Genomic DNA, 25,544 nt, shown 5'->3' with positions numbered 1-25,544 from the left:
AAAATGTCCCAGAGATAGAACATTCCTGGGTGTCAGCTGAAAGAGGGAATGAACAGTTCTGGAACTGTAAGAAACTGCGTCACTGACAAATCTGAGATAAAGGCACAACTTTGCAGGGGTGGGGGGAGGGTTACTGATAGTGGAATAGGTTAAGAGGTCAGCACAACATTTTGTGCTGCATTGTTCTATGATCTAACCATGTGTGGACCAGCTCCCCTGGTCTCCCCAAACCACAACTCACATCCCCTCTGCTTTCTCCACTCCTCCCCTTCCCTTACCCACTCTGTTATGTCCACACCCTATTTCTCCTCTCTGTCTGCCTCTCCCCTTCCCTTACCCCTTTATGTCTACAGCCCAATTCCCCTCTCTCTGTTTGCCCCTCTTCCTTCCTCCTTTTCTCTCTATTCTGCTACCCTCCCCCCTCTGTACCCCTACACCCATCCCCCTCTCTATAACTTGACACCTGACTGGTTTTTATTTTCTTCAATTTTAATAAGGCTTACTGACCTGAGACATTAAATTCACTCCTTTCTCCACAGATGCTGCCCAACCATTTCCAGCTTTATTTCACACTTAACAGCACCAGCGGTGCCACCAACGCCCCCCCCCCCCACAACACCCCACTGCTGTTCAGTTAACTTTGTGGAAACTATTTGTCTTCTGGAGTTGAACAGGAGCTCAGCTGTCAGAGATCCAATCACACTCCCTGCCCCCCACCCCCCAGCACCACCACACATCCCAGTGAATGCAGGAGACTTTCACTAATCGGGTCTAGATCAGCTCAGTCCCACTTGTGCAACCCTCTGCAGGTTATGTTGTTATGGCAGTAGCAGGGAAATGCGAGCCTGTTTGGAACAAGGCTACTGGACAGGAAGGGAGATCCCACTGAAAGAAGATAGTTGCCAGTGCCAGTGCTCTGAGTTCTCCCTCAACAATCTGTCCCACAGAATTAAGTTGGGTGCATTGAGTCTCTCCCTGGTTTGTCATCGAACCTTACCCCCTCCCCACCCACCTCATCCCATTCCCAAGCACTGGTCCGCTGGAGGTGTCTGGCTGAAGAACAGTTTGTACCTCAAACTTGTGGGAAGTTTTTAGTTGAGCCAGAGGAGGATGCCTACTCTAGCTGAACACCCCCCAGATCACTGCTGGATCTGTCATCCATCACCTTCCACTATGTCCCAGCCCTGACAGCTCTCAACCTCTCACTACTTCAGAGGTACCTGCTTGTGGATCTCAGTCTCCAGTGTGACACCCTCTCACACCACCGCAGCCCCCTGTGAGGTCCTCTCGCAGAGCTGCAATGGCTCATGTGGTTCCATCATCAACAACCAAACATGATTGTGACATATACCCACACTCGTGAGTCCAGAGATATGTGCTATACTCTCTAACAGAACAGACTTGCAGATGTTGTTCTGCCAATATGGCAGAAGGCTGAAGAACAAAGAATGCCAGTGAATTCAAAACTGATGTGAATTGCAATGAATGTACTGAAACAGAATTAAGTTTAAAACTTCCAGACTATGAAGGTCAGGGCAGTGGTTTAGACAGTGTGGCTGTGTTCAAAGCAGACAGACAGCATGGAAGAGAATATTAAATCGATGAGAAACTTGCTAACAAAGTAAAACTTGGGGCCTGAACACTGATGAAAAGATAGAGAAAACAAAGAGGATCTTAAAACAGCAAGGAAAAGCATGCCACCAAAGCTAACAACATTTCTCACAAATTATAGATGATTGGTCTGTGTCCCATAGAAGGAACAGGGTTAAGGAAGTTTGGGAGACTCTCAGAAAATCAAAAAAAAAAGATTCTGAGAAAGAGCAGGCCAAAAGTAAGGAGATTTGTAGTCAGGAGGAGGGAGAGAGAGCACGTGCAGTCATTTGGAAAGACAGACCAAGGCTATTCTATTTGTTAAGCATTAATTCTTGGGACTGAATATAAATTACTTATAAACTGCATCCACAGTGATTTATTGCATCAGGAGCCATTGCCTTGAGTTGGATTCAGTTAGGAAGCTTGGTACCATGAAAACTACAATTGCAAAATGATAAATCTTCCACCTGCCATTGTCCTAAACACTGACAACAAGTACAATTACAACATTTAAAAGACAGACCGGTTCATAGAAGAGTTTAAGGGATATGGGTCAAATGCAGGTGGATGGGAGTAGCTCAGAAAGACATCTTGGTCAGCATGGACGTTAGGCCAAAGGGCCTGTTTCTATGCTGCTTCCCATGGCTGGGTGGCAGCCCAGGACAAGGAGTGACTGTGGCCGGGGCCTGCTACAGGTGGAATGCATAGAAACCACCATATGTTCCATGGAGCTCCTCCCCTCTCTTCATCTCATGGAAGGGAGATCGAGGATCACCCTTCTCCTGCTCAACCTACAGGACACCATGTCACCCTGTCCCACTGCCTGGTCTTTACTGAACAGGCGCAGGGGGAGAACACAGAAGAGGATCTCAAGTGTCCACAGCCTGTCTGCCACCCACCACCTTCAGACCTGGCAGAGGAACCTGAACAGAGTCCATCCTACCAGTTGGTGTGGACTGGGGACCTATTACCCTTGCGAGAGGCATAGCCAAGACAGTACAGAGTTCCTGGTAGATGTCAGGGAAAGTACTGAAAGGCCAAATTGAAGTAACATGATAGGTTGGATAGTTTGAAGTGTGTATATTTTAATGTGAGGAGTATTACGGGAAAAGATGATGAATCAGTACGTGGAACCACAATGTTGTGTCATTACTGAAACTTGCTTGAGAAGGAGGCAGGAATGGGCGATTAATGTACCAGGTTTTCAAAGTTTTAGAAAAGATAGAGGAGGAGGTAAAAGGGGTGGGGGGTGGAGTTGCACGACTCATTAGTGACAATATCACTGCTGCACTCAGGGCAGACAGAATGGAGGGATCAGACACCAAGTCCATTTGGGTGTAACTCAGGAATAGGAAGGGTGCATCACACTGATGGGATTGTACTACAGACTCCCAACAGCCACCGGGACATTGAGGAACAGATATGTAATCAGATTAAGGAAACGTGTAGAAATAATAGGGTTGTAGTCATGGGGGCTTTCAACTTCCCTAATATAAACTGGTGTTTAAAGATTAATTGCACACAGTACAGGAAAGGTTTGATCCTGTTATAAGGAAGGATGGGGATGGAAAGATAAGAGAATCTTGGATGTCCAGAGAGGTGATGAATTTAGCCAAGAAGAAAAAGGAAAAGTATGTAAAGCTTAGGAAGTCAGGATCAAATGAAGCACATGAGGATTATAAAGAAGCCAGAGAAGAACTAAAGAAGGGAATTAGGAAAGCCAGGAGGGGCCAGGAAAAATCCTTGGTAAGTAGGATTAAGGTGACTCCCAAGGCATTCTATACATACATTCAAAGCAAGAGGATAACTAATGAGAGGATGAGGCCATTCAAGAATAAAAGAGGAAACATTTGCTTGGATGCGGAGAACGTGAGTGAGGTACTTAATGGGTACTTTGCTTCAGTATTTGCCATGGGAAAGGATATGGAGGACCAGGAGATCAGTGCTGAGTGAATAAATACGTAGGGCAAGGAGGAGGAAGTGTTGGGCCTCCAAATTAGTATTAAATGAGTTAAGTCCCCAGGGCCTGACAGGATTTACCCCAGGTTATTGAAGGAGGAAAGAGACAAGATTGCTGGGGCCTTGACCAGTATCTTCATGTCCTCTCTAGCCACAGATGAAGTCCTAGAGGATCGGAGAGTGGCTAATGAAAGGAACAAGGAAAAATCTTGGGAACTATAGACTAGTGAGTCTCATGACAGTTGTAGGGAAATTGCTGGAGAAAATTCTTAGGGATATGAGCATTTGGAAACCCATGGCCTAATTAGGGAGACCCAGCATGGCTTTGTGGGGCAGGTCGTGTCTTACCAATTCGAATGAGTTTTTTGATAATGTGACAAAAGAGATTGATGAGGGTAGGGAAATGGATGTTGTCTATATGGATTTTAATAAAGCATTTAACAAAATTCTTCATGGGAGGCTAATCCAGAAGATTAAGATGTATGGGGTCCACAGTGAATTGGCTGTTTGGGTTCAGAACTGACTTGCGCATAAAAGACAGAGGGCAGTGGTTGAAGGGACTTACTCGAGCTATAAGTCTATACTTAGTGGTTATTTCAGGGATCTGTACTGGGACCTCTGATGTTTGTGATGTACATAAATGACCAGAATGAAAATGTAGATGGGTGGGTTAGTAAGTTTGCGGGTGATACCAAGATTGGTGGAGCTGTGGATAATGTAGAAGACTGGCAAAGAATACAGAGCGATATACAGTAGATCAGTTGCAGAAATGGGCTGAGAAATAGCAGATGGAGCTTAACCCAGATGAATATGAGGTGTTGCACCTCAGTAGGGCAAATGCAAGGAGACAGTACTCTGGTTAGGCCCCATCTGGAGTATTGCATGTAGGAAGGACGTTGAGGGTCTGGAGAGGGTGCAGGGTTTACCAGGATGCTGCCTGGTTTGGAGGGAATGTGCTAACATGAAAGGCTAGATGAACTTGGGGTGTTTTCTCTGGAGTGTCGGAGGCTGAAGGGAGATTGATAGAGATTGATAAGATTATGGTAGGCATAGATAGAGTACACAGGGAATATTTGTTTCCCAGTGTTGAAATGTCTAATACTAGAGGGCATGCATTGAAGGTGAGAGGGGGTAGATTCAAGGGGGATGTGAAGGGAAAGTTTCTTTACTCAGAGAGTGGAGGGTGCCTGGAATGTGCTGCCTGGTACGATGGTACAGGCAAATACTTGAGGCTTTTAAGAAACATTTGCATAGGCACATGGATGTAAGGAAGATGGAGGGATGTGGACATTGTGTAAATAGGAGGGATTAGTGTTTGGGTGTTTTAAATTTGCTTTTTAGCTGACTTGACACAACATTGTGAGCTGAATGGCCTATTCCTATGCTGTACTGTTCTATGTTCTATGTCAGTCTTACCGTACTGTATAACTCTGAGAGTATTCTACCAAGATCTTTTCAGAGTCTGGGACAAGGTCAGCTCCTCAGTACAGCCTGAGCCTCTGTGGGTGTTGAGGAAGCTCTAGTGCATGGAGTGATCTTGTCTGGGCTAACCTCAGCCCAGTGGGAATTACTAAAGCAGACCACAAAGTCTCCTCAAGATCAGGTGCCACATAGATGAGCCAATAATCAGAAATGGTCCCCACATTACACAGAGGGACTTCCACCACTGGCTGTGTGTATGCACTCTCCCTGCTTTCATTGGCCTTGTTACACAGACACAGACACAGACACACACACACACACACACACACACACACACACACACACAAAGACACAGACACACAAAGACACAAGACACAGACACACACACACACAAAGACAGAGACACAGACACACACACACGTCCAGCATAATTGTCAGATAAAAAGTAAGATTCAGAGTTAAGCTCCCAAAGCAGTAAAATGGAGACACAATAGACTGCAGTTGCTGGAACCTGGAGCAACAAACAATGTGGAGCAACTCAGTGGTTCTGGAGGGAAATGGACAAGCAACATTTCAGGTCAAAACCTTCTTCTGAAATGAGTTCCTCCAGCTGCTGTTTGTTGCTCTAAATCTGGAATCTGAATGTTCGAAATTCCTGATGGTTTGGCATCTGGCTCACTCAGTAGTTCAGAGTGTGAGCTGGTGACATGGTTTGGACTATGGGAGCTGGAATCCAGGATCAAAAACTTTGGGGGATCAGAGCCAGGGTCTCAACAGCTGTATATTTCCCAATTCCTTTAAACTTACTGGGTTCACTGGGAAATTTATTATTCTACTGGGTAACACAAAACAGAGAAATTAAATTAAGAACAGTACTTAATAGAAGAACATCCATCAGTCCAGAAAACCTGCTGGTCTGGCGTGATAATAATGGATTATCAGAGTTTTACTGCCAAGTAAAACCCACTATGATCTCCTATCACACACTCCCTGGGAAGGGGATCGAAACAAAGTAAAGCTCCCTCTACATCATCCCATCACAAATTCCCAGGATTAAACAGGGTGAAGCTCCCTCTACACCATCTCATCACACGTTCCTGGGGTGAGACATGGAGTGAATCTCCATCAACACCATCCCTTCACGCACTCCCAGGGTGAGACACAGAGCGAATCTCCCTCAACACCATCCCTTCACACACTCCCAGGGTGAGACACAGAGTGATGCTCCCTCCACATCAGGGGTTCCCAATCTCTTTTTATGCTGTGGAGCCTTACTATTAACTGATTAACAGGTCAGGAACCTCTGCTCCACACCATCCCATTACACACACCCAGGTCAGACACAGAGTGAAGCTCCCTCGAAACCATCTCATCACACACTGCCAGAGCAGGGATAGCAGCAAGTTTTGAATTATTTATCTCAGCCACAAACTCTGCACCACCACACCTCCCCCATTCCCACCCCTCAAGTCTGCAGGATGAATAAAACAACCAAAGCCCAAGTAATCCATGCCCTGATATCCCAGGTTTGATCTTGGAGCTTGTGTCTGGTCAACATGATTAATGTCTGCTGGCCTGTCCATGAGTGACCCAGAGACCTGACAGCCAGGACAGGAGATGACAGACAGCTGTAGCCACCAGGACCTTTCCCTCAGTCACCTCTGGCTCTCCAAACCAGTTCTGTTAACCCGTCAACCTCAACCCACCTCACACCCACACTGATGAGGATTTGGCACAGACCCTGACTTGCTAGACCTCTCCCACCCAAACATACCCCAGCCTGGGAGGATGGTTGAAAACCGTAGGGGTGAGGTGGCAGTAACAGGGAAGGAGAGGGAAGGGCCAATAGTCCTGGCCAGTTGGGTGAGGTTTTGGCTCTGCAATCAGCTTATTTGATTGGATAGAGTAAACTGATCTCCCCAGCAGTGGCCAATGCGCTGAAGAACAGACTACACCAGGCAGTGGCCTGGGACTGGACCCCCGCCCCCCCCCCAGTGTGGTCCTTCCCTCTCTCCTCCACAACCCATCACAACACCCCATCCTCCCACCCCGAGATTACCTGGTGGGCACTGAGTGGTACCATGGACCCAGACTACCCACCCACTTAATCCCAGGCTGTGCCAGGCATGTGGGACTGAACGGAGATGAATGGGGTGTGTGGGGGTCTGGCCTGGTGCTGCAGAGGCTGGAGAAGGAGCCACGAAGGGTACTGAGACCCCTGAAACAGGGGCCATCAGCAGCTGGGGACTTCTGAGGGACAGCAGTGTTTTTGTGTTTTCCAGTGGTGGCGGTTGCACGGGGGAAGGATCTAGGTGTTGCGCACACCCATGGCTTGCTCCAGTTCCTGCCTCCGTTGCTGTATCTGCAATAGAAACAAGAAGCTGGTCAGGACAAGAGGGGTGGGGACACAGGAAGCTGTAGTCACCGTGATCCAGTGCAAATAAACACTGTTACCATACAGGGTCTCAACAATCCCCTCTGTTCTCTGTTGCTCAACTCCACTGATTTTCTCCGCACTGTGGTAAGGGAACTGGAACGTCCAGACTGCACACAGCAAGGTCCTCAATTCTCAGTTGTGTTTAAAATGATGACAGGCATAGACAGGTTAGAGATTCAGAATCTTTTAAGGGGTGGAAATGTCAAATACTCGAGAGAAGAGGTTTAAGGTGAGAGGGGATAGGTTTAAAGGAGATGTGTGGGCAAGTTTTTTCTCACACAAATCAAGGCTACTGTGGAGGCAGATATAAACAGTGGTGTTTAAGAGGTTATTAAGACAATCTCATGAATATGCAGGGATGGAGGGGTAGGGATCACATGCAAGCAGATTGGATAAGTTTAAACTGGCTTTGTGGTCAGCACAGACACTGTGGGCAGAAGGGCCTGTTCCTGTGCTGTTCTCTGTAACCAAGTCTTTGTACTAAACCCAAGCCTGGCCATTTGCCGAAGCCTTACTGACAGCAGCATGTCTCCTCAGGGACAGAGGAGACCTCCGTGATGTGGGGAAGAGATCACTGGGGTGAGGGAATGCTGCAGTGTCCAAGGTACTATCTCCACCCCAATGGCATTTCACCAGGTTTGGGGGGGGGGGCTGGTACCTGTTGTACAACAACTCCTGGCTGCTGTCTGTGGGATCATGCTATGCCAGGCTTCCCTGCCCCCTCCCCTGAGAGAGCGAGGTCTTCACACCCCCTGAAGAGGGTAGGAGTAAATTGGGTATGCTTTTGCCATGGAAACCCCACAACCCCACTCTCGCTCTTCTCTGACTGAGTTCCAATGAGTCAAGGTGGGTTCGAACTCTCAACCTTAGGGGAGTTATCCGCCTTCCCCTTGATTCGCTGGTGCAACACCTGGCTGTGAGGGCGTGGTACTAACACACCCACCCACACACCCACACCAGTTCAGCTTAGGGGTAGGGTAGGGAGCATGGGATAGCGAGACCTGGGCCCACTGAATATCCTGACCTTGCAGTAGAAATATCGGCTGACTGCCTCCTGGGACCATGGTTGCTGGTAGAAGTCGGCACGCCGTTCCTCCTCCGGGTTCCCCACCACATCTGTCATTATCTGGAGAAAGGAAACAGCAGATCTCACACAGACCATGGACCAGCTTCTCTCCTGCTGTTATCAGACTCCTGAATGGGCCTCCTGTACACTAACAATGAACTCTTGTTCTTCCAATCTACCTCAATATGGCCTGGCACCTTATTGTCTCCCTGCACTTTATTCTTCATTCAGTTATTGATTTCCCTTGTACTACCTCGATGTACTGGTGATGAAATGATCTGAGTGGATGGCAGTAAAATAAAGTTATTCACTGTGACATAGTAAAGCATTCAAAGACCCTACTCACCCTGCACATTCTCTCCCCGCCACCCCCCAGTGTGCAGAAGGTATAAAACCCTGAAAGCACAGGCTGCCTGGCCCATGGGGTCACCCAGCACAGAAACAGGCTCTTCAGCCCACTGAATCTGTATCAACCACCAGCTACCCACTTTACACGGATCCCATTTTATTCTCCCCCCACCCGATTCTACCCTCACCCACAATTTACAGCACCCGATTAATGTCTTTGGGATGTGGGAAAGACCCTGGTGGAAACTTACACGGCCACAGAGAGAACGTGCACACTCCACACAGAAAGCACCAGAGGTCAGGGCCGAACCGGGTCTCTGCAGCCTTCAGGCAGCAGCACGTGTGTGGCAGCACCTCAATCAGTGCCCATATCGCTGGGAAACCTGCATGCACTCACCCTTCCCCTGGTCTCTGTCCTGGGATCCTGAACTGATGGGAATGTGTAAAGCTGAATCTGTGCTACTTTGTTTGGAGTACAGGAAGCTTGCTGTGTCACCAAAGACTCTAAGAAATTTCTACAGATGCACGGTAAGAGCATTCTAACTGTTTGTATCTCTGCCTGGTATGGATAGGATCACGAGAGGCTGCAGAGGGTTGTTGTAGCTCCATCATGGACACAACTCAAGGATACCATCAGGGACATCTCAAGAAGCTGGCGTCCATCACTGAGGACCTTCACCATCTGAGACATGTCATCTTCTCATTACAGGGAGGAGGCACAGGAGCCTGAGGACCCACACTCAATGTTTTAGGGACAGCTTCTTCATCATCAGATTTCTGAATAGTCCATGAACACTACCTCACTATTCCCCTGAGGCACAATTTAATTATTTTTGTAACTTTTATGTCTTATACTGTACTGCTGCCACACAACAGCAAATTTTGCATCATATATTCGTGATAATAAACTTGATTCCGATTCCTACCTTCAGGTCCCGGCTCTGGGACCTCAGCCACTCCTGGATGTAGCCTTTTGGATCCTTGGAAAAGCTCAACATGAAATCCCTCTGAATTTTCAGCTGATTGATGGACTCGATGGTCTCATGGATCTGTGGAAAGATTGGACGGTGGATTTTTTCAGAGCAGGCAAAACCCAGGTCTTTTCCAGACTCCCATGTCCAGATTCTCATTACACTTTCCAGGAACATCTTCATTCACTGGGTCTGGATATTACTGACAAGGCAAGCATCTATGACAAGGGCAGTGTAGTACTTTACAGTGCTAGTGACCAGGGTTCCGTTCCACCACTATCCGTAGGGAGTTTCTGTGTTTCTCCCTAGAACCACGTGGGTTTCCTCCCACATTCCAAAGACGTACGGGCTGGTAGGTTGTGGGCATGCTGTGTTGGCACCGGAAGCATGGCAACACCTGTGGGCTGCTTAAGCACATCCTCAGACTCTGTTGGTCATTGACATAAACAACGCATTTCACTCTATATGTCAATGTACATGTGACAGACAAAGCTAACCATTATCTTTATAATAACCTTTATTGCCATCTCCCTGACTTCCCCCCGATAAGGTGAGGGATAAGCTGCCTTCCTGGCTCACTACAATCCTTCTGGGGAAGGTGCTCCCTCCCACAGTGCTTTTGGGGAGGGAGTTCCAGGTCACGGTGATGTGTTTCCAAGCCGGGATAGTGGAGGGAACCTGCAGATGATGGTGCACCCTGGTCCTGCTCTCCTCAGTGGGAGAATGGGAGGAGCCAGCGAAGGTGCCTGGATGAACGATTCGTGTGATCCAGAACTGGTATCCTGGACCGGATGTGTAACAACACGTATGGTTGTGTCCAGGAACACACCTACGACCCATGACTTCCCTCCATTCAATGTCAACACTTGGATGGTGACAGAATGGGTCAGGGTGGGGAGTAGTGAGTAACAACCCCACCCCCATTCATCTCTGACCCCATTACCTTGTTGTCCAGGCCTGCGATCTCCTGCTGGTTGGCCGTGGATAGCAGGAAGCTGCTCATCTGACACTTCAGGGGGTCATCTACTTCCACATCAATATCGTAACAAGCCGTCTTCTTCTGGTCATTGAGGTCCACGCTGTGGGGGGAATCACAAGGTGCAACCATAGGGAATTAGTCAACTCTACTCACTCCTCTCCATCTCAATGCCTCTCACACTCTAACCCTCTGTTATTAGACTATTGCCCTAGTCACCTAGTATGACGAGATGGATTCTACACCTCACTATTTACCTCCTCAGAATCTTGAACTTTGTTTATCTGCAATTTCTTTGTAACTGTAACACTTTAATCTGCAATGTTATTGTTTTACCTTGTTCTACCCGAGCGCACTGCATAAAGAATTAATCCGTATGAACAGTACACAAGTCAAGTTTTTAACTGTACATCAATATATGTGACAATAATAAACCAATACTAAAACACCACTTTCCCCATTCCCTCTACCTCACTTTCTGCATCTTCCTCTCTTTCAACATCTTTCCCTTTCACATCTTCACTGCTGCTCACAGCATGCACCCCCTCACTGTGTCTGTTCTATCATTGTGCACATCCCTATTTCTCACCTGTGTTTTGCTCTCTACTGTGTGTGTATCGTCTTCCCTGTATAACTTCCCTATATACCCTACTATCTTCCCTTATGTGTATCCCCCCTCTCTCCCCCACCTGTACTCTTTTGCTCCCTGTATACCCTCCCTTTCCCCCCTTCCCATGTATGTATCCTCACTCCCCCGCTCTCCTCGCCCCATTTATGTTCCCCTCTCTCCCACTCTTGACTCCGAGATACTGAGTTGCTATTCCCTGGAGAAACATCAGGTGGCACCAGCGAGCTGTTTGATCAGCAGTGCAACTGCTCCCCCGGGAACAGGCTCTGGCATTGCAATGGCTGACTCGCTGAAACGCCCCAAACCCTGGCAGAGCGAACTCCGTAAAACAGCACATCTGGATTTAAGAGCAAGCTAAGTATGGTAACCAATCCATCCTCAGGAGCATTGACAAACCAAATGCCATGAGATTTTAACACTGAGCTTGATTTTGATGGGGGTGTTTGTCAGGATCTGGAAGTCCCCTGAGCTGAAGGGAGGTGGGGAGGGCAGGGTCCATGTGGGGTGTCTGCAGGACCATGGGACCGAGGGAAGATCACTCTACCTTCGCATAGGAGTTACCTACTTCTGGAGGAACAATCTACTGGAGGAACTCAGCAGGTTGAGCAGTGTCTGTGGGGGGAGAGGAATTGTCTACAATCCCACAATTGTCTACAACCTACAATACCTGGGGATACGAATTGACAATAAACTGGACTGGTCTAAGAACACCGAGGCTGTCTACAAGAAGGGTCAGAGCCGTCTCTGTTTCCTGAGGAGACTGAGGTCCTTTAACATCTGTCGGACGATGCTGAGGATGTTCTACGAGTCTGTGGTGGGCAGTGCTATCATGTTTGCTGTTGTGTGCTGGGGCAGCAGGCTGAGGGTAGCAGACACCAACAGAATCAACAAACTCATTCGTAAGGCCAGTGATGTTGTGGGGATGGAACTGGACTCTCTCACGGTGGTGTCTGAAAAGAGGATGCTGTCCAAGTTGTATGCCATCTTGGACAATGTCTCCCATCCACTACATAATGTACTGGGTGGGCACAGGAGTACATTCAGCCAGAGACTCATTCCACCGAGATGCAGCACAGAGCGTCATAGGAAGTCATTCCTGCCTGTGGCCATCAAACTTTACAACTCCTCCCTTGGAGGGTCAGACACCCTGGACTTGGACTTATTTCATAACTTACTGGCATAATTTACATATTACTATTTAACTATTTATGGTTCTATTACTATTTATTATTTATGGTGCAACTGTAAAGAAAACCAATTTCCCCCAGGATCAATAAAGTATGACTATGACTATGTCTATAGATGTTGTTCAATGATCACTGAGCTCACAGACAAGGGTTGGGTGATTTGTCCCAATGGTCTGCATAAGCTTTGTAATTAAAGATGGTGCTTTTACCGATAACCCTCAGATTGTGTGCACGGCCCCCCCCCCCCCCGGTTATCCTGGAGTCCCTTATCACCAGGTTCAGAAACAACTACTTTCATATAACCATCAGGGTACTTGAACTCACCTGCACAAGGTTAACCCTGTCTCAGCAACAGAGCACAGTGCACCACCTCTTGCACTACCATAAACTTATCTCTGAGTTTATTTTGCACTAATATCTTATTTAGTGCAGGTTTTTTTTTCCACTGTCCTGTATAAGTTATACATAATTCATATTCTGTGTTTTCTGCACCCATGTGCCCACCATGTTAAATGTCTCACCATGGGGTTTTCAAGGTGGCAGTGCAGTGAAAGGTCTGCTTTGCTGAGCTCAGCTCCACAACACTGATAATTTCGCATATAAACCTATCTGTTCCAACTATTTTTTAAAAATGCCCAAGTGTCAGATTTAATAACATGAACATCAATGAGTATTTTTTTTTGAGCTGCTTCAACACCATGCCATTGAAAAGTACTAAAAAGCTAGCCAGGATGGACTGCACAGAGCACTCGCCCGGGGCTGAGGAGCAAGCTGCTGCTAGCTATGCTAACACCTTGGATGCTGCTTTTCGTCAAGTAATTCAGGAAGTTACGGAGAACATATCCAAAATGATGGATGAGAAGCTGGGTCCACTCTCTCTAACACTCCAGAACCACACACTGGAGCTTAAAAATCTTGATACAAGGACGACCAAGGCCAAGGGCCGAGTCTCCGCGGTAGAGACTGTAGCCGATCAAGCCCAAAGCCACATCCGGGCGCTGGAAAAGCGAGTCTGACCATATTGATGATCTTGAGAATAGAAGTAGGAGGAAGAACATACGGATTATCGGTCTACCTGAAGGTACAGAAGGCAGTTAGCCAGCGAAGTTTTTTGAGGACTGGCTGCCTAATTTCCTTGATTTGGAAGCCAAGGTTGGATGCATTAAAATGGAAAGAGCTCATCGTACGCTGGCTCCAAAACTGGGCACAGACCAACGCCCTCGACCTGTCCTTGTGCGGTTCCATAATTTTGGTGATAAGCAAAGAGTGATGGAGGCTTCGAGACGCCGTGGGACTGATGCCCAGGCTTTAATATATGAGGGATCCAGGCTTATGTGTTTTCAAGATTTTTCGGCAGCCGTTATTCAGAAGCGCAAGGAATTCGACCAAGTAAAGAAGCAGCTGAGGGAATCCAGTACTTTATGCTGTACCCAGTGGCACTGAAAATCACCTACAATGGGACCACCAAGATATTTAATTCTCCTGGCAAAGCTAAAACTTTTGTAGACAAGTTAAGCTAAAGAATGTATATATTGTGTAACCCTGGTTATGGACGATAACATGCTCAATGGTCGCTTTATTTTACCTTTTCATTACTCGACGGCAAGGTATCTTATAGGATGGGTAATGTATTTGTTTTGATTAATATAGTTTCATTATTTGTTTAAATTAGTGGTGCTGATCCAGCCTGTAGGAGCTTAAACATGATGGTAACAAATCGGTGGATTGATAAGTTATGTCTTGTTTTCATTTTTGACTATGTTAAATGCCATATTGACAGTGGGGCGGAATATGGGGTGCTAGAATGTCTCATCATGCATTCTCTACTCCCTATACACTCACGACTGCATGGCTAGGTGCTGCTCTAGCTTCGTCTACAAATTTTTAACTAGCACCACCATAATGGGACGCATCACAAACTGAAGTGAGTCGGAGTACAGGAAGATGATACACAGCCTGATGCGTGTATTGACAATCTTGCCCTCACTGTCAGCAAAATAAGACAGCTGGACATTGACTTTAGGAAGGGTGCAGTGCACACGCTCCTGTCTACATCAACGGTGTTGAAGTGGAGGGCTTCAAGTTCCTAGGAGTGAACATCACCAACAGCCTGTCACCCAACCACAGACACCACAACCAATAAAGCTCACCAACACCTCTACTTCTTCAAAAGGCTAAAGGAACTTGGCACAGCCCCTTTGACCCTCACCAACTTTTATCAATGTACTATAGAAAGCATCCTATCCTGATGCATTATGGCTTGGTATGGCGGCTACACCCGTGACTAAGAAGCAGGGGGGCTTCTGGACACAGCTCAGCATATCACAGAAGCCAATTTCCCATCCATGGAATCTGTCTACATTTCTCACTGCCTCGGCTAAAGCAGCCAGCATAATCAAAGATCCTACCCAGCTCCAACATGCTCTCTTCCCCATCTCCCACTGGGCAGAAGGAACAAAAGCCTGGAAATGCTCAAGAACAGCTTCTATTCTGCAGTTATAAAACGATTGGAGTTCCCCAATATGTTAACATGGACCTTTGACCTCACAATCTCCCTCATAACTATGATCTTGCACCTTATTGTCTGTAACTGTAACACTTTATTCTGCAATCCAGGACCTGCTGAAGAGTTTCAGCTTGAAATGTCGACTGTTTACTCTTTTCCACAGATGCTGCCTGGCCTGCTGAGTTCCTCCAGCATGTCGTGTGTACATTCTGCACTCCATTATTGTTTTGCCTAGTACTATCTCAATGCACTGCGGAATGAGTTCATCTATAGGAAAAGTATGCAAGACAAGTTTTTTTATAAACTGTACCTCTGTACATGTGGCAGTGATAAACTAATTAAACTTGCATGATGACCAGAAACTCAACTTCATGTGAAAGATTATGAGGCTGTGAAACATACAATCCCACAAAGGCTCGATGGGCTGAATGATCTCGTGCATTGGTAATGTTCTGTGGCTCCACAGTCTTCATTCCCTCCTCCACGCCCCCAAGGAGACTTCACCAGTACCTGACACGTTGATTGGTACTGAGGTGTTGTGGTGGGGGGCAGTGTATGCAGGAGAAGGCACAGGGGCGGGGGGGTGTCTAAGGAGGAAATAAGGGCTAAGGATGGAACTGAGAGCCAGTGGACAGTTCCAGGACCTAATCGGGGATAATGCTGAGGTCATGAGCCTGAGGTCATGGACACATGGACACGAAGGTGGGGGTGGTGGAAAGGGAGGGAGAGGAGATCGTGGGCAGATACGGAGGCACTGAGGTAGGGAGTGGTCAGTGAAGGGGAAGAAGGGTGGAAGGGAGGGGAGATCGTGGGCAGATACGGAGGCGAGGGAGCATCTCCTACCTGATGAGGTGGTTGATGATGATGGGGTCAGGCGGAAGCAGCAGGTTGGTCAGCCGTTGAGGAATCTCGGAGAACTTTAGCCTCGGGCAGTCGAATATCTGCAGGAAGGATGGAGAAATGATCAAGTGAGGAATTGGCATGGAGGAGCCACTGAGATGAATGTGTACAAGATAGCGTGTATCCACACCAGAGAATGTACTGGAAAGGCCGGGCAGGCTGAGGGACGCTCTGTTGGCCTCATGCTGAGATTCACGGCCGAGTTTTACTGACCACTGTGTCTGAGCTGAACATGATACCTACACTGATTCCACTTTCCTCTTTGCCCTGCTCATTCAGGTACTGTCCAGTTGTTACGTTCCTGCCGCCACCACCTCTTCTGGCAGCTCATTCCAAATACCACTACACATTATGTAAAACGTACCCTCAGATCCTTTTTAAACCTGTTCCGTATCACCTTATGTCTCTTGTTTTAGACGGTAAAGAAATCAGGCCCTTTGACCAAACTGTTCCAAAAATGGTGCCCACCAAACTAGTCCCAATTGCCTACACCTGGCCTGTGTCATTAATAACCTTTCCTATCCAGGTGTCTGTGGAATATTGTTATTGTATCTGCATCATCCATGGGAAATAGATTTTGGCTGTCTACCCTACTCTTATTACTTCGCAAACCTCTATCATGTTTCGCTTCAGTCTCCTTCACTCCAGCGCACACAGCCAATCCAGGGCACACACCCAATCCAGGGCACACAGCCAATCCAGGGCACACACCCAATCCAGGGCACACACCCAATCCAGGGCACACAGCCAATCCAGCGCACACAGCCAATCCAGGGCACACACCCAATCCAGGGCACACAGCCAATCCAGGGCACACAGCCAATCCAGGGCACACACCCAATCCAGGGCACACAGCCAATCCAGGGCACACACCCAATCCAGGGCACACACTCAATCCAGGGCACACAGCCAATCCAGGGCACACAGCCAATCCAGGGCACACAGCCAATCCAGGGCACACACCCAATCCAGTGCACACAGCCAATCCAGGGCACACACCCAATCCAGTGCACACAGCCAATCCAGTGCACACAGCCAATCCAGGGCACACACCCAATCCAGGGCACACAGCCAATCCAGGACACACAGCCAATCCAGGGCACACACCCAATCCAGGGCACACATCCAATCCAGGGCACACACCCAATCCAGTGCACACACCCAATCCAGGGCACACACCCAATCCAGCGCACACAGCCAATCCAGGGCACACAGCCAATCCAGGGCACACACCCAATCCAGTGCACACAGCCAATCCAGGGCACACACCCAATCCAGGGCACACACACAATCCAGGGCACACACCCAATCCAGTGCACACAGCCAATCCAGGGCACACACCCAATCCAGTGCACACAGCCAATCCAGGGCACACACCCAATCCAGGGCACACACCCAATCCAGGGCACACAGTCAATCCAGTGCACACACCTAATCCAGGGCACACACCCAATCCAGCGCACACAGCCAATCCAGAGCACACAGCCAATCCAGAGCACACAGCCAATCCAGGGCACACAGCCAATCCAGGGCACACACCCAATCCAGGGCACACACCCAATCCAGCGCGCACAGCCAATCCAGGGCACACATCCAATCCAGGGCACACACCCAATCCAGGGCACACACCCAATCCAGGGCACACACCCAATCCAGTGCACACACCCAATCCAGGGCACACACCCAATCCAGCGCGCACAGCCAATCCAGGGCACACACCCAATCCAGGGCACACACCCAATCCAGCGCACACATCCAATCCAGGGCACACAGCCAATCCAGGGCACACACCCAATCCAGGGCACACAGCCAATCCAGGGCACACACCCAATCCAGGGCACACAGCCAATCCAGGGCACACACCCAATCCAGCGCACACAGCCAATCCAGGGCACACAGCCAATCCAGGGCACACACCCAATCCAGGGCACACACCCAATCCAGGGCACACACCCAATCCAGTGCACACAGCCAATCCAGGGCACACAGCCAATCCAGGGCACACACCCAATCCAGTGCACACAGCCAATCCAGGGCACACACCCAATCCAGGGCACACAGTCAATCCAGTGCACACACCTAATCCAGGGCACACATCCAATCCAGCGCACACAGCCAATCCAGGGCACACAGCCAATCCAGCCTCTCCTTGTAACACAAGCCCTCCAATCCTGACATCATTCTGATGGACCCTCTCTAGTTTAATCTGGTTGTCTGGTTCAAACCAAGTAGCTCACAAAAGGTTAGGTGAAGAGCTCCCAGTGTGGATGTATTAGTTTGGAGGGAGGAGTGGTAAGAGACAGGAAGCAGTGAGAAGGGATAGTACAGATAGATAGCACATAGGTGCATGCCAGCATCTTTAATTTCTGAGGGCTTGTCACCAAACATGCTAACAAATTTCTACAGATGTACCGTTGAAAGCATCTTGACTGGTTGCATCATGGTTTGGTATGGCAATTCAAATGCACAGGAGTGCAAGAAGCTGCAGAGAGTAGTGGAGTCAGCCCAGTACATCGTCGACACATCCTCCCCACCACTGGGAGTATCTACAGGAGGGAATGCCTCAAGAAGGCAACGTTCATCATCAAAGATCCCCACCAACCTGCCCATGCCATACTTTCTGCAGGAGGTACAGAAGCCTGAAGACCCACACCACAAGGATCCATAACAGCTGCTTCCCTTCAATCATTCAGTTCCAGAACCAACTGGCAAAACCCCTTTGCAGCACTATGACCACTTTGACCATTTGAGCTAAAATCGACTTTGTTTCTTTTAGTTCTATGTTTTCTTGTAAAAAAATTGTATAATTTACATTTAATTTATGTTTTTCTTTTGAATGCTGCTTATGCGATGCTACTTATGTGAGGCTGTGGTGCTGTGGTAAGTAAGTCCAGGTACTTGTGCAGATGACAGTAAACTCAACTTTAACTTTGAACGAAGTGCCTCACAAAAGGTTAAGTGAAGAGCTCACAGTATTTGATGTAACATATTGGTAACAGACAGGAAGGAACAAGAAGGGATAATGCAGATAATTCTATATCCAGTAAGTGGGAGTCATTTAACAGTGAAATAGAGAGTTCAGGGACACCATGTTCTTGTAAGGGCGAAAGGAACAAACAGTGAGTCCAAGAAACACAGGATGTCAGGAAGCACAAGGTGATACAGAGAACTGAACCGGGGAGGCCTCTCAGGAAGACAGAGAGAGCACCATGAAGAAAGTAGAAGGGCATCAGAGGCCACAAAATGTTACTGGCAGACAAGATTAGCCTAAATCCCGAAGGACAAGAGGATAAGCAGGGAAGGTGGAAGATCTGCCAGGAACCACAATGGCAATCTGTGGTGTGGAGTTAGAAGATGGTGGGTGGGTGGGCAAAGGGGTTGGGGGCTTAACTGAATTCTTCTCATCTCTGTCCACTCAGGAGGACATTCAAGGTAGAGAATTCCTTGTGGGGGAGGGGGGAAGACAGTGAAGTTTCAGAACACTAACATCAAAATGGAGGAGCTTGAGCTTTAGGGAGAGGCTAGGCAGGCTGGAAACTGTTCCTCCTGAGCGAAGAAGAATGGGGGGGGGGCGACCTTGTAGAGGTTTATAAAATCATGAGGAACATAGATAATGTAAATGATCAGGGTTTTTCCCAGGGTAGAAGTATCTAAAACTAGAGGACAGAGGTTTAATGTTAGAGGGGTAAGATCTAAAGGGGAACTGAGCAGCAGGATTTCCCACAGAGGTTGGTGGGTATATTGAACAGGCTGCCATAAGAAGTGGCTCAGGCAGGTACAATAACAACAGTTAAAAACAGTTGGACAGGTACATGGATAGGAAGGTTTTGCAGAAATATGGGCCAAATGCAGAAAATAGGGACCAGCTCAGACAGGCAACTCAGCTGGATTACTGCGTTGGACTGACGGGCCTGTTTCTATGCTGCATAACTCTGTGACATCAGGTGGATCAATCCCAAGGGCATGAACACGGGCAGCTCCTGACGAACAGATCTTCTGGAGTGATGTGACAAGGGCTTTTAAAGAGAAAGAGTGGACACACACAAAATACAGGAGGAACTCAGTAGGTCAGGCAACATCGGTAGAAAGAACATAAAGAATAGGAGCAGGAGTAGGCCATCTGGCCCATCGAGCCTTCTTCACCGTTCAATAAGATCATGGCTGATCTGACCATGGACTCATCTCCACCTAGCTGCCTTTTCCCTATATCCCTTAATTCCCCCACTATGCAAAAATCTATCTATCCTTGAATTAAATATATTTACTGAGGTAGCCTGCACTGCTTCATTGGGCAGAGAATTCCAGATTTACCACTCTTTGGGAAAAGCAGTTTCTCCTCATCTCCATCCTAAATTTACTCCCCTGAATCTTGAGACTATGTCCCCTAGTTCTAGTCTCTCCTACCAGTGGATTCAGCTTTCCTGCTTCTATCTTATCTATCCCTTTCATAATTTTATATGTTTCTATAAGATCTCCTCTCATCCTTCTGAATTCCAGCAAGTACTGTCCCAGGTGACTCAATCTCTCCTCATAGTCTAACCCCCTCATCTCTGGAATTAACCTGGTGAACCTCCTCTGCACCGCCTCCAAACCCAGTATATCCTTCTCCAAGTAAGGAGACCAGAACTGCACTCAGTACTCCAGGTGCAGTACCCAGTACAGTTGCAGCATAATCTCCCTGTTTTCCAATTCAATTCCTCTAGCAATGAAGGCCAACATTCCATCTGCCTTCTTTATAACCTACTGCACCTGCAAACTAACTTTTTGTGATTCATGCACAAGCACTCCCTAGTCCCTCTGTACAGCAGCATGCTGCAATTTTTTACTATTTAAATAATAATCTGATCTTCCATTTTTCCTTCCAAAGTGGATGACCTGCATTTGCCAACATTGTACTCCATCTGCCAGACCCTTGCCCATTCACTTAACCTATCTCTCTGCAGACTCTCTGTATCCTCTGCAAAATTTGCTTTTCCACTCAGTTTAGTATTATCAGCAAACTTACACAGGACACTACACTCGGTCCCCTCTTCCAGATCGTTAATGTATACAGGTGTCCCCCGCTTTTCGAACATGCGCTTTACGAAACCTCACTGTTACGAAAGACCTACATTAGTTACCTGTTTTCGCTAACAGAAGGTGTTTTCACTGTTACGAAAAAGGCAGTGCATGATAAAAGGCAGCACACGCCCCGAGCAGCCAAGCTCCTCCCCCAGAACTGCATTCTCGCCTGCATTCCTAAACACGTGCCTGTGAGCATCTGTTAGCAAGATGAGTTCTAAGGTATCGGAAAAGCCTAAAAGAACTCGTAAGGGTGTGACACTTAGTGTAAAACTAGACATAATTAAGCGTTTCGATCGTGGTGAACGAAGTAAGGACAAAGTAAGTTTGGCTTGTGGAAGTTGATGAAGATGATGTTGAAGAGGTTTTGGCATCCCATGACCAAGAACTGACAGATGAAGAGCTGATGCAATTGGAAGAGGAAAGGATAACAATCGAAACCGAATGCAGTAGCGAATGGACCGAAAGTGAAGTCGTCCAGGAAATGAACGTGAAGCAACTGCATGAGATGATAGAAAAATGCGTGAGGCTAAGCAATCAAGCATACTGTCATTTTTCAAGTCTTCCACATCAACCACAGCAGATGACGAACCTTGACCTTCGACATCGAGGCAGGCAGACATAGAAGAAGATGACCTGCCTGCCCTGATGGAAACAGACGATGATGAAATGACACCCCAGTGTCCCACCACCCCAACCCCCTGGGCCGCGGATTGATACATTGCCACGGAGAATGCAGCGGTAGCCGGGACACACCCAGCGCATCTTTAAGAAAAAAGCCAAAATCATGAACCTTTATTTAACTGACAAAAGTACAAAGAAAAGATTTTCAATAGTTTTACTGACCAATTTAATTGTATTTTGTAAACATACACAAATTTAGAATTTGATGGCTGCAACACACTCAACAAAAGATGGGACAGTTAAAATAAGATTGAAAAGCGCACAGAATATTCCAGTATCAGTTCAAAAGGAACATTTCTCAACGCAAGATTGCAGAGAATTTAGGTCTTTCAACATCTGCTGTACATAATATTGTGAAAAGATTCAGAGAATTCAGAGACATCTCAGTGCGTAAAGGGCAAGGTCGGAAACCACTGTTGAACGCGCGTGATCTTCGAGCCCTCAGGTGGCACTGCCTAAGAAACTGTCATGCTACTGTGACAATTATAGCCACCTGGGCTCTGGAGTAATTCGGAAAACCATTGTCACTCAACACAGTCCGTCGCTGCATCCAGAAATGCAACTTGAAACTGTATTACGCAAGGAGGAAGCCATACATCAATTCTATGCAGAAACGTCGGCGAGTTCTCTGGGCCTGAGCTCATCGCAGATGGACCGAAAGACTGTGGAACTATGTGCTGTGGTCAGATGAGTCCACGTTTCAGCTAGATTTCGGAAAAAACGGGCATCAAGTTCTCCGTGCCAAAGATGAAGACGACCATCCAGATTGTTATCAGCGAAAGGTGCAAAAGCCAGCATCTGTGACGGTATGGGGGTGCATCAGTGCCTATGGCATGGGCGAGTTGCATGTACGTGAAGGTACCATTGACTCTGAGGCGTATATTAGGATTTTAGAGAGACATATGTTGCCATCCGGCGACGTCTCTTCCCGGGACGTCCATGCTTATTTCAGCAGGACATTGCCAGACCACATTCTGCACGGGCTACAACAGCATGGCTTTGTAGACACAGAGTGTGTGTGCTTGACTGGCCTGCTGCCAGTCCAGATCTATCTCCTATTGAAAATGTATGGCGCATCATGAAGAGGAGAATCAGACAACGGAGACCAAGGACTGTTGAGCAGCTGAAGTCTTATATCAAGCAAGAATGGACAAAATTTCCAATTGCAAATCTACTACAATTAGTATGCTCAGTTCCATAATGATTAAAAAGTATTATTAAAGGAAAGGTGATGTAACACAATGGTAAACATGCCTCTGTCCCAACTTTCGTTGAGTGTGTTGCAGCCATCAAATTCTAAATTTCTGTATGTTTACAAAATACAATTAAGTTGGTCAGTAAAACTATTAAAAATCTTTTCTTTGTACTTTTGTCAGTTAAATAAAGGTTCATGTGAATTAACATATCACAAATTTTTGTTTTTATTGCATTTTGGAAAATATCCCAACTTTTCTGGAAATGGGGTTTGTACATCACTCCCAGCTCTATGCATCCTTATCTTATGGATAAGTCTTTTATGTGGCACCTTATTGAACGCCTTCTGGAAATCCAACTGTGCTTGTTATATCCTCAAAGAACTCCAGTAAATTTGTCAAACAGGACCTGCCTTTGCTGAATCCATGCTGTGTCTGCCTGATGGATCCATTTCCTTCCAGATGCCTCGCTATTTCTTCTTTAATGATAGCTTCAAGCATTTTTCCAATACAGATGTTATACTAATGGGCCTATAGTTACCTGCCTTTTACTTGCATCCTTTTTTGAACAGTGGCGTGACATTTGCCATCTCCCAATCCGTTGGGATCTGCCCAGAGTCCTGAGCATTTTGGTAAGTTATCACCAAAGCCTCAACTATAACCTCTGCCATTTCTTTCATACCCTGGGATGCACTCGATCAGGACCAGGGGACTCGTCTATCTTTAGACCCAGAAGTTTGCTCAGCACAACCTCTTTAGTGATAGCTATTGTATTGAGGTCCTCACCTCCCATCGTATCCACAACATCTCTCTTTGGTATGTTCGACATACCCTCTACCGTGAAAACTGACACAAGAGTCCTTCAAAGCCTTGTCCATTTCCTCATTACCCAACATCAATTTCCCCTTCTCGTCCTCCAAGGGACCTACATTCACTTTAGCCACCCTTTTCCACTTTATATAATTATAAAAACTTTTACTATCCGTTTTTATATTTTGTCCTAGTTTATTTTCATAATCTATATTCTCTTTATTTATTGCTTGCTTTGTGGTTCTTTGTTGCTTTTTTAAGTTTTCCCAGTCTTTCAGTTTCCCACTACACTTGGTGACTTTGTACACATAAGCTTTTAGTTTGATGCCTTCCTTTATCTCCTTAATTATCCATGGCTGGCTCTCCTCATCATTACTGTCCTGTTTTTAACTGGAATATACTTTCGTTGAGCACTGTGAAAAATTTATTTGAAAGTCTTCCACTGTACCTCAACCGTCCCACCATAGAGCCTCTATTCCGAGTCTACCCTATCCAACTTCTCCCTCATCCAATTGTAGCGTCCCTTGTTTAGGCATAATACACTGCCTTTAGATCGAACTATTGCACCCTCCGTTTGTATGAGAAACTCAATCATACTGTGATCACTCTTTCCAAGAGAATCCCTATCTACAAGATTGCTTATTTTACCTGTCTCATTGCACAGGACCAGATCTAAAATAGCACATTCCCTTGTAGGTTCAGTAACATGCTGTCCAAAAATGTCATCACAAATGCATTCCATGAAGTCCTCCTCAAGACTGCCTCGACCAATTTAATTCACCCAATCTAAGTGCAGATTAACGTCCCCCACAATAACTGCTGTTCCATTCTTACATGCCTCAGGTATTTCTCGGTTTATTGTCTGTGCCACTGTAATGTTACTATTCGGTGGCTGATAGACAACTCCTACCAGTGATTTTTTTCCCCTTTACTACTCCTAATCTGTACCCAGATGGATTCAACACTCTGCTCCTTAGATCTTATATCGTCTCTCACTATCGCTCTGATCTTATCCTTAATTAGGAGCGTTACCCACCTCCCTTACCTTCCTGCCTATTCTTCTGTATTACCTGATATCTCTAGATATTTAATTCCAATCTTCTCCACCCTGCAACCACATTTCTGTAATGGCCACTAAATCATACCCCTTTATACGGATTTGTGCCACAAGTTCACAAGTTACCAATACTACAGGCATTCAGTTAAAATGCCCTTACACTCATTGTGCCTTTAAAATCTAGTAATCTTTGTCTCTCATGCATTTGAGTTTTCTTCACTCCACCCTTATTTTTCTTTTTTTTTAACTTCTGCTTTTACTTTATCTTTATCCACACTTTTCTCTTCTACTTTATCCATACTTCTCCAATCTGTTGAACCCACTCCCCTGCTATTTAGTTTAAAGCCCTATCCACAGCCCTAGTAATGCGATTCACTAGTATAGAGGTCCCATCACGGTTCAGGTGAAGCCTGTCCCAGTGGAACAGCTCCCTCCTTCCCCAATACTGTGCCAGTTTCCCATGAATTCAAACCTACTCCTCCCACACTAATCCTTGAGCCACTCATTTAACTCCCTGATCTTCTTAACCCTGTGCCAATTTGCACGTGGATGAAGAGTTGACATTTCAGACTGAGACCTCCATCAGGTCCCCACCCCAAGCCTCCTCCACTTCAAGGAAAACACCACCAGTCTCTCCTTCATCCCAGGTAACATCCTGATAGATTCCTCTGCACCCTCTCCATGCAGTCTTGTCCTTTCCATAATGTGGTAACCAGAATGGCACACAGTACCCTAACCTGACTAAT

The 25,544-nt window shown here is 46.8% G+C and overlaps 1 protein-coding gene across 4 annotated transcripts in view; it reads right to left on the bottom strand.

Annotated features, from left to right (window-relative positions):
* Positions 1-730: 730 nt before the first annotated feature.
* Positions 731-25,544, bottom strand: part of smarcd3a (SWI/SNF related, matrix associated, actin dependent regulator of chromatin, subfamily d, member 3a) — a 91,275-nt gene continuing 66,461 nt past the window's right edge. For all 4 annotated transcript variants that reach the window (XM_063060905.1, XM_063060887.1, XM_063060915.1 and 1 more), the window contains exons 9-13: positions 15,937-16,034; positions 10,740-10,875; positions 9,752-9,874; positions 8,436-8,537; positions 731-7,336 (exon numbers count right to left, since the gene is read on the bottom strand). In XM_063060905.1, coding sequence (XP_062916975.1) covers positions 7,283-7,336; positions 8,436-8,537; positions 9,752-9,874; positions 10,740-10,875; positions 15,937-16,034 — 513 coding nt within the window. In that variant the 3' untranslated portion in view covers positions 731-7,282. The remainder of the gene's footprint in view (positions 7,337-8,435; positions 8,538-9,751; positions 9,875-10,739; positions 10,876-15,936; positions 16,035-25,544) is intronic.

The sequence above is a fragment of the Mobula hypostoma genome, chromosome 1 (assembly GCF_963921235.1).
Source record: "Mobula hypostoma chromosome 1, sMobHyp1.1, whole genome shotgun sequence".
Classification (NCBI taxonomy): Eukaryota; Metazoa; Chordata; class Chondrichthyes; order Myliobatiformes; family Myliobatidae; genus Mobula; species Mobula hypostoma.
Note: the sequence above shows the minus strand (reverse complement) of the source record. Positions and strands in the feature narration are given on the sequence as shown.